Source organism: Zootermopsis nevadensis, unplaced genomic scaffold (assembly GCF_977971745.1).
Source record: "Zootermopsis nevadensis isolate Lab colony 2312 unplaced genomic scaffold, Znev_1.0 Znev_ptg000003l, whole genome shotgun sequence".
Classification (NCBI taxonomy): domain Eukaryota; kingdom Metazoa; phylum Arthropoda; class Insecta; order Blattodea; family Termopsidae; genus Zootermopsis; species Zootermopsis nevadensis.
Window position 1 is genome coordinate 4,516,765 of NW_028259135.1, and position 13,306 is coordinate 4,530,070.

The 13,306-nt window shown below is 44.9% G+C and overlaps 1 protein-coding gene and 1 long non-coding RNA gene across 6 annotated transcripts in view; one reads left to right on the forward strand and one right to left on the reverse strand.

The window, feature by feature from the left end:
* The window catches only part of LOC110839574 (uncharacterized), a 48,179-nt gene that overhangs the window by 25,651 nt on the left and 9,222 nt on the right, over positions 1–13,306 (reverse strand). The window contains exons 2-3 of one of the 4 annotated variants that reach the window (XR_002546533.2): positions 11,172–11,407; positions 9,291–10,262 (exon numbers count right to left, since the gene is read on the reverse strand). The exons of the other annotated variants lie outside the window; for them this stretch is intronic. This is a non-coding gene — a long non-coding RNA (uncharacterized LOC110839574). Of the gene's footprint in view, positions 1–9,290; positions 10,263–11,171; positions 11,408–13,306 lie in introns of those variants that run through there. 4 annotated transcript variants of the gene reach the window in all.
* LOC110839570 (uncharacterized) overlaps positions 1–13,306 on the forward strand; it is a 37,200-nt gene that overhangs the window by 6,847 nt on the left and 17,047 nt on the right. For both annotated transcript variants that reach the window (XM_022083912.2, XM_022083913.2), the window contains exon 3: positions 12,328–12,361. In XM_022083912.2, the coding sequence (XP_021939604.1) occupies positions 12,328–12,361 (34 nt within the window). The remainder of the gene's footprint in view (positions 1–12,327; positions 12,362–13,306) is intronic.

Here is a 13,306-nt window from a genome sequence, read left to right on the forward strand (position 1 = left end):
CAGTCTCAGGAGGCAGTGCGACGAGCAAGCTCACTCTGGGTGGATCCGTCGTCACTCTCCGTACCCACTGCCAGCGTCTTCAGGAAGTACTCTGAACAGAAGGCTCTGGAGGGGCTGCTGTCTTCGCTCAGTGGATGAGATGTTCGTCAACTGCCCACATGGGGCAGGCAAGCTCATCTCCGTAGTGCCTCCGTTGACACTGCCATCCACCGTAAACTTAATAGTGAATTGGGGTACATGATGTGCCGTAAACTCACTCACACGAACCTCTGACTCAGTTCAAACTCTCGCCACCATCCTTCCGACAAAACGGCAGCACTTTCTTTCTACATTGGTGCGGAGGGCAAGGTCCCTTCGTGACCACAACGGCCAGGACAGCTCTGCCTTATCTACAGTCGTATTTATTCCATATTTCAGTTCTTTTGTTTGTATCAAACTATTTCTGTCGTATATTCATTCTGCGTCTTGCTATTCTTGTCCCGTCCCCATGTATCTCGCTCTCTTTCCTGCTTACGAACCGGTTGAAGCCCACCCCCACCCCCCACTTCCGCTGGTCCATCCCGCACGCACCCTCCTCCAAAGTGCTCCCGCCCTTAATTGCCGTGGGAGATTCGGCCGGTGAACGCCCCGTCGGACCCGGCACTTATTCAGACGGACAATGAGGCATTCGCGTCCCCGCAAAGTGAGGCGAATTTAAGCAACTACTCGGAGGTCCTTCCGGCCATCACGGGACACAAGTTTCGCCAGAATCAGGGCCCGAATGGTTCTCGAAACAGTCTTGCAAAAACGTACCAAATCGAGCTACAAACATTCCCACGCAGCCAGCATTAAGATTTTACGACGCGGAATTTATGTTTTCGACAATGTTTCGCCTTACCGCAAATGGGAAAGTAAAAATGTGAAGTCCTCTCTACTTCCGGAAGATGAAACGCGGCTCACGTCCCACAGTGTGTACAGAGGTATTCCGCATGTGGAACCAGGGTATTTCTTGGCTAGGAACGCGCTGTGACACGGCAATTACTATGACTGACAGGCGCAGCTGGTGTGCGCGTCAGGATTCGCCACGTCCTCCGTCTTTCCACGGAGACCACAGAATTTTAGCAACAATCCTCAAGTCCACGGAAACTACACAATGGTCAATTTTAACACCTTGTCAATATCACTACTGAGCACTCTTGGCAGGATCCTAGAATTCATTGTAATTTTACTTTTCCAAACGCTTATAAGCCCCACGGGCCCAGCAACAGTGGCTCTGGAGAGGATAAGAAGAAGAATTAATATAACACACTGAGTACACTTACATTACCAATCGTACCACCGGGAAAATAACAAACTTGTAGTGAGGATTAAATGCAATGACAGTCTGAAACACGAGGTGGTACGACTGGTAATGTTGCTGCACTAGAAGACCCTGTAATCTGTATTTACCTTAAATGTACTAAATATTTAATCTAGATTTTGGTGTATAATCAGACTGAGTTGTCACATTTTTTTAGCTATAAACTCAATTACGTAAGTTCAAACGACAATATAAAGCCATTGACGACGGTCATAGAGGGCTCAAACGCTTTTGGCAAAGCCAAATATAATGTAACGAGGTTATTTTAATAAAAGTTGACGCAAAAATCGACAATATTCATACCAGAACTGCAGAATCTTCAGCCATAAACGGAAATTTATGACCGGCGCCACCGGATATCAGCTAGAACCTTCGATCCGCTGGCAGAACAACAATCCGTGATGTTCGCCCGTCATCTGTCGTGGTTGTTACGGCAACCGACAGACAGCCACTGCGTCGTGCAGTTTCTCTGTGTAAAAATTGCACTTTCTTAACGAGGGTTTGTGAAGCAAGCTCATCGGTTCTCGCCTTGCCACAACATTATTAGAACAGGGGAAGATTGCCAGCACGCACTGACAATTTGCACGAGTCACGTAGCAGTCTTCGAGGGAACACAGCGGCTTTCATGGAAACTGGGCGTTAATTACCTTGGAGTTACCTTTGGCCACATGAATCCACTCCGCGTCGTAATGACGCTGTTTCATAATGAGAGGGCAGACATTATTACCTTGGACGGGACTGAATTATGCATAGATCTGACTGAAAAGTTGTACTCCTTTAAGTGCAGATCGTGACTGTGTTCGCGAGATGCCAGCAAGCCTCGTTCTCCCTCAATTGCGTTCGCACTTTAAACGCCCTCAACCAAATGTTCCGAAACTAAACTAAACTAAACTAACCTAACCTAACCTAACCAACCTAACCTAACCAACCTAACCTAACCTAACCAACCTAACCTAACCTAACCAACCTAACCTAACCAACCTAACCTAACCTAACCAACCTAACCTAACCTAACCAACCTAACCTAACCTAACCCAACCTAACCTAACCAACCTAACCTAACCAACCTAACCTAACCAACCTAACCTAACCTACCTAACCTAACCTAACCAACCTAACCTAACCTAACCAACCTAACCTAACCTAACCCAACCTAACCTAACCTAACCTAACCAACCTAACCTAACCAACCTAACCTAACCAACCTAACCTAACCAACCTAACCTAACCTAACCAACCTAACCAACCTAACCTAACCTAACCAACCTAACCTAACCTAACCCAACCTAACCTAACCAACCTAACCTAACCTAACCAACCTAACCTAACCAACCTAACCTAACCTAACCAACCTAACCTAACCTAACCAACCTAACCTAACCTAACCAACCTAACCTAACCTAACTTAACCAACCTAACCTAACCTAACCAACCTAACCTAACCTAACCTACAGCCGGAGATCGATTTCTACTATTGATGCTAATATACGCTTACAGTGTCGCTTCGCTTTTCTGTTTAACGCCGACCACAGGAGCAGGAGGTAATTCGCTCGGCAGTTTTCTGGGCAAGAAACGAGTGCCGGTACAAAAACTTTATGCACACTTGATGTTTCTACACAGACCTCCACACCACGAGTTAATTTTATTTATTTCGTACCAAGGATTCAAAAAAGCGCCAAAAAGAGATGGGCGGCGGCCTACTGACTTATCAATTAAATCAACTTCGCATTAGAAACTTATATTACGGAGGTTCTTCGTCGTCATTCGAGAATCATACTATTCGGAGTGCTCTGAGCCAGCTCAATCCAAACCAAACACTCGCGTACACACTTGTGTAAAATCAATTTTAACGTCGTCGTCCAATCTGTGCCTGCGTCTACTGATTAGTTCCTCTCGTTCAAGATAAATGTGGGACATCAGTTTCCGAGCGGCCATTGCAAAGCTCGTCCACTCTGATTGGCTGTTGCAACGTAGCATTAGAAGAGCGTGAGTCATCCCCAGGGAAAAAAACTTCCTATAAACTAAAAAGTAATAAGCGACCGAAATTCAGCAAGAACTGTTCCAACAGAATTTACAGTGTGCGAACCACGCTCATATCAGGAGGAAACGCGGCGTCTATTCGCACACGAGACACTGCACTCCTGCTCGGGATTCCTGAATGGCATTAAGGTTCGTCGTAGCCGAACATCTGTCTGGCTATTTTGGTCCCATTCCCTTCTTTGCGTTCTGATACGAGACGACATCATCGGACATAAAAAACCTTCCGTCCGACCGCCCATAGAGCAGCGAAAATATATTAAAGCCAACCTGTCAACTCGCTAACAAGTCACAAATATAAGCTCGGCGTCACAATATTCCGACGCGCCACTGCCCCCTGGATTTTAAATTCGTTAATTTTAAAATCGTTTGTTTACCGTCGCGCTGCGTGCAACCGCGGCGTTGCCATCCCCCGGACGATTCAGGAGTGAAATGATGATGACTGAGGAAAAGCTAATCACTCGGAGAGAAAGAAACCTGTCCCGGCGCTGAGAAATCGGCACCTAACCGCCTGAGCTACGTCGCGGCCTCGTGAATGCACACCCATGGCATCCACCTTTGATCTTTCAGGTTGACGCCAGTCGATGGCAGATTTGTTTGGGCGGCGTGTTTCGGGCTGGATGGTGACGTCATCACGAAGTACTCCCCACGTGAGCGGGTGTCGGACTAGGGACCCCCCCCACACACACACACACACATACACACGGCTTCAAGGTCACTTCCGCGCCCCGAAGCAGATGAAGGTCTTCATTTAAGAGACTACTGTTAATGTTGACCCACTGAAACGAAAGGTCCCTCGCGATATAAAATGTTCATAAAAATCTGTACTTCTGTTCTCGGACGGACAGACAGACATGGCATCTTTGAAGCTTTAGGTTTCGAACACGCCTAAACACGGAGGAATCTACGAGTGGCACGAGGTGCGTATTACTTTATAGCACATTACGTGAATAGCCCAGCGCTAATTCGGCGATGATGTATGAAGATGAAATGTAGATCACATTCTTCGTTTGCCCCCGTGCAGCTCCTGAAATAAACTGGAATGAAGTGAATTTCATCTCTCTGAGCGATGGTTTACACACCCCAAGCTCCCGAGTTCGTATAAATAGTTTCCTCGCAGCGTTCGCCAACTTTCCGCCACATTTCTTCTGCTCAGGCGCCTCTCCTCCGACACCAGCGTCGCCATAGACGAAGTGACGCCTCGGGGAATGATACGAGGGTCGCTCATTAAGTAATGCCCCACATTTTTTTCCTCAGAACATATTTATTCAAGATGGCTCAAATTTAGTGACAATATAAATCAATGTTTCCTTTACACATACTATTTTTCCACATAGTCCCCATCAACTTGTACGGTTTTACGCCAGCGTGGAACAAGTGCATGCATGCCTTGCCGGTACCAGCTCTTGTCCTGTGCACGTAGCCATGTCCTCACTGCTTGAATCACGCTCTCGTCATCTTCAATTCTTGTTCCGCGGATAGCATCTTTAAGTGGCCCAAAGAGATGGAAGTCGGAGGGTGCCAGATCTGGACTGTAGGGTGGATGGGGTAGCACCGTCCAACCCAATTTGGTGATTTCTTCCCGGGTTCTCAGACTTGTGTGAGGGCGTGCATTGTCGTGCAGGAGCAAAATTTCTGCTGGATGCTTGTGAGGCCGAACTCGTCGAAAACGCTTCTTGAGGGTTTTCAGGGTCCTGATGTACGCGTCTGAATTGATGGTCGCACCTCTTGGCATCACATCTACAAGAATGACCCCATCACTGTCCCAAAAGACAGTCATCATGACTTTTCCGGCGGAGGGAGTTGTCTTGAATTTCTTCTTTCTCGGTGATTGAGGATGATGCCACTCCATTGACTGCCTTTTTGTCTCTGGCTCAAAGTGGTGTATCCAGGTTTCGTCACCTGTAATGATCCGGGACAGAAAGACCTCTCCCTCAGCATCAAAACGCTCCAACAATTCAGAAGAAATCGTTTTCCTTTGAATCCTGTGGTCTGCTGTGAGACTTCGTGGAACCCATCTTGCGCACACCTTCGAATATGCGAGAGCCTGGATAATTGCAATCACACTTCCATTGCTGACTGAAAGCTGTTGGGCCAATTGTCGAGTTGTGATGCGCCGATCCTCACGAATAATGGCATCCGCGCGGTTCAACATGTCTGGAGTGGTGGCTGTGGCAGGACGCCCAGAGCGCGGCAGATCACGGAGCTCGGTTTCTTCACTTCCTGAAGCTTTAACTCTCTTAGCCCAGCGACCAACGGTGCTCCTATCGACTGCACAGCTTCCATACACAGCACACAAACGTTTATGAATGTTCACCACCGTTTCTTTTTCAGCAACAAGGAATTCAATTACAGCTCGTTGCATGTAACGAGAGTCGTTCACAGACGCCATTTTAACAGTTCACTACAGCTCCGCTATCGGTTGGAATCATTTGAAACTCCGTACACGAACGCGGGAAACATCAAATCTCAAGCATGTAAAAGTACACTTTTCTATCTTCATTATTGGCTGAGAAAAAAAATGTGGGGCATTACTTAATGAGCGACCCTCGTAGATCGCAGCGAGGAAGGAGAACGGGGTAAACGGAGACCGTAGCTGGCGGAACGAGCCGTGTGCTTCAGCGACAGATGAAATACGTTGTGATTTTGCAAAAATATATATTATTTACAATTGCACTGTTTCATAACCTTTTAACATCTGCCATATAAAAATATTCAGAAATTATTCTCTACTTTATAGGGTGTCGTAAATGTCGAAAACAAAAGATGAAGAAGTCAGTGAACCGCGCGTTTGACGGCACCTACCAAGCGTTCCGTCAGCCAACTAAAGACGTTCGCCCGCCCTCACATAAAGTTACGATTACACTGAACAGGCAGTAATCAAGATCCATTAAATCTGTGCTAAAGGTGTGTACGGGTCCGAAATTGTACCATTTTACCTAGCCACAGGACAATTTGGCCTCATACGACCCAAACCCCGAGGTTTTATTTTTCAAATACGAGGTGCGATCGGAAAGTTTCAAGACTGTGTCAATAGAGGGCGAACCGGATGTAGTACGAGCTTCTGCCGCTAGGGGGTGCGGCCTACAATCATAGTGAATCAGTGTTCCAGCCGGCATCATCGAATTAGCATTTGTTTCTTAGTTACGGGCGTTTTGGTAGTGCATTACACCGACCCTCCTGCGATTTCGGAATGGCGTGTGCATCAAATTTTGCCAAAGACTCGCCAAAACGGCTACGGAAACCTATGAAATGCTAAAGCAAGCATTTGGGGAGTCCGCAATGGGTCGTGCACAAACTTTTGTGTGGCATTCACGTTTTAAAAATGGCCGAACCTCTGTCGATGATGACGAGCGTTCTGGACGACCATCTTCGAACACAACGCCCGAAAATGTTACGAAGATTCGGCAGGCCATTCACGAAGATCGACGTCGTACCATCAACGACTTGTGCGACATTGTTGGGATAGGCTATGGGACCTGTCAGCTGATTCTAAAGGAAGAACTCCACATGCGACACATTCTGTCTGAGGACCAGAAGCAGAATCGACTTCTCATTTGTCAGGAGCTCAAAGATCCTGCAAGAACCGACCCCAACTTCCTTTCTAAGCTCCGTGTGACTTCTTCATCTTCCCAAAGATGAAAATTCAGCTAACGGGAAGGAGATTTGAGACGATAGAAGAGATTCAGGCAGAATCGCAGATGGTGCTTGACAGGCTGACAAAGAAAGATTTCCAGGGATGCTTCCAGGCTTGGCAGCGGCGCTGGGATCGTTGTGTTCACTCCCAGGAAAACTACATCGAGGGTGATGGATGAATTTAATACCTGAGATAAGTGTACGGGTTTTTATAGGCGCAGTCTTGAAACTTTCCGATCGCACCTAGTATGTTACCCGTGCCCCATTGAAGATCGATTTTTATTCCGGCCCGAAAACGTCCGATCTATTTACAATCTGCCCCAACTGTCGTACCGTTAATCCACGCTTCTTTCAGTACGTAATGTCAGTAATCCTTAAATGAATTATTCAATGACGCTCTAAAACACGTCAGGTTATTTCTGGCGTGTGGGGAACAGCTCAAATTCGTCGAATGCCAGGTGTGAGGTGTTATCTAGAACTTTTTCTGAGGCGGCGAAATTACGGAAAAATCAAGTCGGTGGGACTTATTTCCGGAGCCCAAACGTGTCACGAGCAACAGAGGAGCGCAACTACGAACAACTTTTTCTTTGCGAAAAAGGAATAGCCCGAGAAAAGCCCGAAATGGTCTGTAGAGCGTTTGCTTGCTATCGTTTTAACCAGACCCGAGCCCGAAAATTATCTGTGCTACCAGGCCGAGGCCAGTGCACACCGCTGACCTGAGCACGGCCCGAGGCGTCGCTATTATGTGTTCATGTTCTGCACTCCGCCTCATTGTCCGTCCGTCCGTCGATCGCGCGAAACGGCTGCAGCCTTCAAGGAGGTGTGACGCGAATTTATTCTATCTTAGCGTCGCTTAACTTCCCTCGAAATACACATTCTAATACCAACTTAAATTAAATCTCTTTTACGTCCTCAGTAATTTGAAATATTGCATTGGGAGGGGTCACGCTTCGTCACGCTGCTCCACCACAATGGCAGTATACAGGGTGTTCTGATAAATAACGTTAATGCCGAAACTGCGGAAATTAGGTACATGGTACAAGCTGCGTAAAAATACAATGTACATTTATTTTCATTTTTGGTGTCTTCATTATGGATGTGTTTGTCTCTTGCAACTGTTAACGTTAGTCCGTAAAAATCATGTATTAAATTATTATAATTATTAGTATTATTATTATTCCATCTATTTCCCCCTTTTAGGGTATTTACTTCTATGTACCCGAGACAAAACTTGTCCCTAAGGTATATAGTGCAGTAGCTATTTGCGAAATACATTTTGTTTTTAATACGTGTTACATGCATTATATAATTTTATTGTTAGATTATTATTATATTATTATTTAGTGTTCTGTCTGACGACAGGTCCATATGAACAGGATCCTTCCATCCTTTTCTCTTCTCGGACTGGGACCTGTTCATATACGTTCTTGGCAGATGATCCAGAAGTGGTTTGCCATTGCCTTCTTCTGTGTGAGTGTGAATGGAGTAATTGTCGGGATGCCACGGAGAAACCGGGGAAGCCCCCGGAGGAAAACTAGACCACGGCCTTGCCCATCACAAGTTATAAATCTGACCACCACCGGGAACTGAACCCGGGACCCCAGGATTACAAGGCCAGCGTTCTAACCGCTAGACCACCTCATCTTATTATTATTTAGTGTTCTGTCTGACGACAGGTCCATATGAACAGGATCCTTCCATCCTTTTCTCGGACTGGGACCTGTTCATATACGTTCTTGGCAGATGATCCAGAAGTGGTTTGCCATTGCCTTCTTCCGTGTGTGAATGGAGTAATTGTTGGGATGCCACGGAGAAACAGGGGAAGCCCCCGGAGGAAAACTCCCTGTTGCCTAGACCACGGCCTTGCCCAACACAAGTTATAAATTCGGGCACCGCCGGGAATCGAACCCGAGACCCCAGGATTACAAGGCCAGCGTTCTAACCGCTAGACCACCTCATCTTATTATTATTTAGTGTTCTGTCTGACGACAGGTCCATATGAACAAGATCCTTCCATCCTTTTCTCTTCTCGGACTGGGACCTGTTCATATACGTTCTTGGCAGATGATCCAGAAGTGGTTTGCCATTGCCTTCTTCTGTGTGTGAATGGAGTAATTGTTGGGATGCCACGGAGAAACAGGGGAAGCCCCCGGAGGAAAACTCCGTGTTGGCTAGACCACGGCCTTGCCCAACACAAGTTATAAATTCGGGCACCGCCGGGAATCGAACCCGAGACAGCGTCTTTCGAATGATGTATGAAGATCCCAAAATGGCAGTTTTCTTAAGTTCCCTGATGTCGTGTTCGCCCGGGATGTTGTCCAAATTTATTATTATCATTAGGTTTGGAATTTCTTGTCCAAATACCAAGGACCAAAATACGAGTGTCCTACATGAAGGAACCTGTTCCTTCATGGCACGCAAACCGAAAATAGCAAAACCTTTTGAGAAGAAGCTTCAGCTACGAGCAGGCACCACGCCGTCAAGACGAAAGGCCAAAGGGCCAAGCCTTCTGCTACAGATAGGAATCGCAGACCACCTTCACGTCTTGGGCAATTTACCCAGGAAGGACCCTGAGTTCCAGAGATGCGGCGACAAGGAAAAAACTGCAAAGCTTGTCGGAAATCGAACTCGCGGCGTTCAGCTCGAATCCAATCCCGAGTGACCTTAACAGAACTTTTACACCAAAACGAGTTTGGTGTACGTTGGGCAACACGCAGCAGTACATCGACTGAAAGTCTAAATTCGTTTAATGCGATTTCAATAAATACACACGTCAATACAAGACATTAACTTCTTATATCAGTTCTGTAATGCTGATCCTACAGATGGACAGAAAAGGTTTTTCAGGCACGCCGAAGCTTGGTCTTTCTCGACACATACGCTTTAAAATAAGCGTAGCGCAGGGATGAGCGGTGCCTAACCGGCGCAACAGCCCAGAAGACAGCCATCTTCAGGGTAAGGACGTTGACAGACCTCGGGGATGAGGCTGAGGGTCGTAAGAAGCGTGCGCCAGTCACAACCTGCGCGCTTTTGAGGCTGCTTGTGCATTTCAGTAAAGTGGTCGTGAGGCAAATTATGACGAGGGCAATTGCTTGCTGATTCCACTGGCATTGTGCATTTCCAAAGCCAGCAACATCAGTTACGTATGAAACTTTTGTCTTGAAATTACGGTAACTCAATAGCAAAGAGGCAAGGAAATTGCAAGTGGCGTTTGTGTCTAGACGATGACACTCTGCAGCCAAGGGTAGGTCTAGCGGCTAGGGCATGTGGCCCGCCTTGAACATTTTTCCGGCCCGCGAGATTCATCACACTTTTACAAAATATATTTATTTTATAATGGCCAAAGTAGTGAAAACCAATGTATTAAAAAAATACATTATTTGTGCATCCATATATTCAAAAATTATCTGTCGAAATTATGAGAAAAAAATAACTTTGATTTTAAAATAATATTCTTGCGAATATATGGCAGATATTGCCTGTTTTATTCATGAGTTTACAGTTATGAGTTCGCAGAATAATTAAACTATATTCTGCGAACTCATCATGCGCGTGCATCTTGGAACATCTAATATAACAGGTTCTATGTTTCACTCTTAAGTGCCCTCAGTGACGCAGTGACCATACCTAGATACGCACAGTTGATTGTTGATAGCAGAGCAGAGCAGACTCACAGTTTCAAGTGAAAATTTGCTTTTTGGTTTCGTTTTGTGTGCTGTGACTGCAGGATAATTATTTTAATATGCCTGTACTTCAACAACATATTTAAAACAACAACAGCCAGGTAATAACTCCTATTAAATTAAAAATGACTTTTAATTTAACAATTAAAAATAGATATATTTAATATCTCTCTTATTTTCAGTATGACTGCAAAGAAAAGAAGAGAATTCATATTTATATATTTTTATATTTAATTTTTAGTGCTATATATTTCTTTACAATGTACGCTTAGTATCATTATTATTATATTATCTATGTTTACATGTAAGAATAATAGTAAACACAATAATAATAACTCATTATGTTTCAATTTTTCACTCCAAAAAAATGTCTATAGTGTATCTAAATCTAATATGGGGATATATAATTTTATATGTGGCCCGCGGAGTTATGATGCATTTCCAAAGTGGCCCGAAAGATCATTTGGGTTGGCCACCTAGCCGATTGTGTTAGCAGCCCCTGTGACTAGACTACCCGAAGGTCTGGGGAACACAGGTCGAAAAACCAGCAATGTCGCAGTCACTGTGCAAAGAACGCCAAGCATCGCTGCATTTGATGAGTTCTCTCCCGGGCAGGGACGCTGACAACTCACCTCCATCCAGTGAACAGCCTCTCCTACCTCGGCGTTCAGGTTCTCTTCTCCTTTCTCTTTGAGGCCACTCACTTCACTGCCTGGCGATTTACAGCCTGTCCAATTAATCAGCGTTGTCCATTTACGCATTTGCATATTAATATCAGATAATATTTTATACACAGAGCACTGCTTACTTAGGACAAAGGTCAGGAAAGCTCCGTGAATTTTTAAACTCGTCACTAAGCGAAGATGAGCGGCCATCTTCAACACACCCCCCCCCCCCCCGCCCCGGGAGGGTAAGACCATCCGGTTCACCCGCGTCTAAGTGGAGACTGGGCTAGGCCCCAACAACTCAAAGACTCTAACGACAAATTCGAACTCCCTGAAGCATTCAAATGTTAATATTTTAATATTTTCCGTCAAATCACAATTTTAATAAGATAATAAAATATAAAATATTTAAAATATCATTTCACGGAACGTTCCAATTTGTAAATCAATCATTCGATGCGGAACGTGAAATGATATTTTAAATATTTTATATTTTATTATCTTATTAAAATTGTGATTTGACGGAAAATATTAAAATATTAACCTATTTCACAATATGACGCAAATATACTACCTTACATTCAAATGTTGTTAGCTTCTATTAGGGCTCCCTGGGACACGAGAGATCCCCTATCAGTTTTCGTGAATGTATTCATACGTCCAAAGAAAAGGTCATTCTGCTCTACACACTTCGTAGTTTTCCCAAGTCACTATGAAACATGGTTGTACAATAAATTTCATACAAAACTGATGTAACCGACAATCACAGAGTAATCAAAAGCGACAAGGACAACTTAGGCTAGACAGAGTGGCCGGGGGAGGGGGGGGGGGGGGTTGTCTGCATATGTCAATTTTGTATTAGTTTAAATTGTTATCAGACTTGAGTGCAACTGTTCCTCTGTTTCTCCCCGTCTCCCACAGCAGATTTCATTTGTTTTACACTGCCTTAATGTCTGTTCTGTTGCAGATGGCGCAGCGAACTACTGGGGTGCGGACAACAGGTAAAACCAACTGCTTCTTCACAAATGTTCCGCGTTTTTAATACGACAGATAATACGTCAGGTTCCATGTTTGTGTTTGAGCTAAAATGGCGTACACAAACGCCGGTTTATAGGATTTCAGGTGAACGGGCTATTTTAATCAGCCACGGCGTAATTCTACCACCACAGCCGGGCCAACGAGCGAGAGAAGTGTTTTGAATATTTTTTTACAATGGCAATTATAATTCTTCTCCATGAGGTTGGCTTACTTATTTATTGTTTATTTAACGATGCCTTTTTTGATCCATGGGCTATCCATCGGTGCTTAGTCAATCAGCGTTTTTGGGTGAATTTTCTTTTCAAGAAATCAAAATGTTTCGTACCGTCCTGAGCTGTGACAAATGAAAGTCGATAGCCGGAAGTCAGACTCTGGAGTGGAAAAAGGGTTCTTAAAACGTCTGTATTTGTTTTCTGAATAGCAGCGCCATGTACACTTATGGGTAGTTACCAACGTTTCAGGGCTGATTTCAGATAAAGGCAGTGTGTTCCTCCGAAACGTCAGTGTATTGTAACAAGTCTGGACTACTCCACTGTTCATACCATCATCGAGATTTGCGCTACAGTCTAGAAATAAAAATCTTACATTATAATTTACAAAGACGTTTCGGGAGTTGTCTCCACTTCCGCCTTCAGGAAATTTCTATATTTATGCTGATACGAGGTGCGATCGGAAAGTTTCAAGACTGCGCCTATAAAAACCCGTACACTTATCTCAGGTATTAAATTCATCCATCACCCTCGAAGTAGTTCCCCTGGGAGTGAACACAACGATCCCAGCGCCGCTGCCAAGCCTGGAAGCATCCCTGGAAATCTTTCTTTGTCAGCCAGTCAAGCACCATCTGCGATTCTGCCTGAATCTCTTCTATCGTCTCAAATCTCCTTCCCTTTAGCTGAATTTTCATCTTT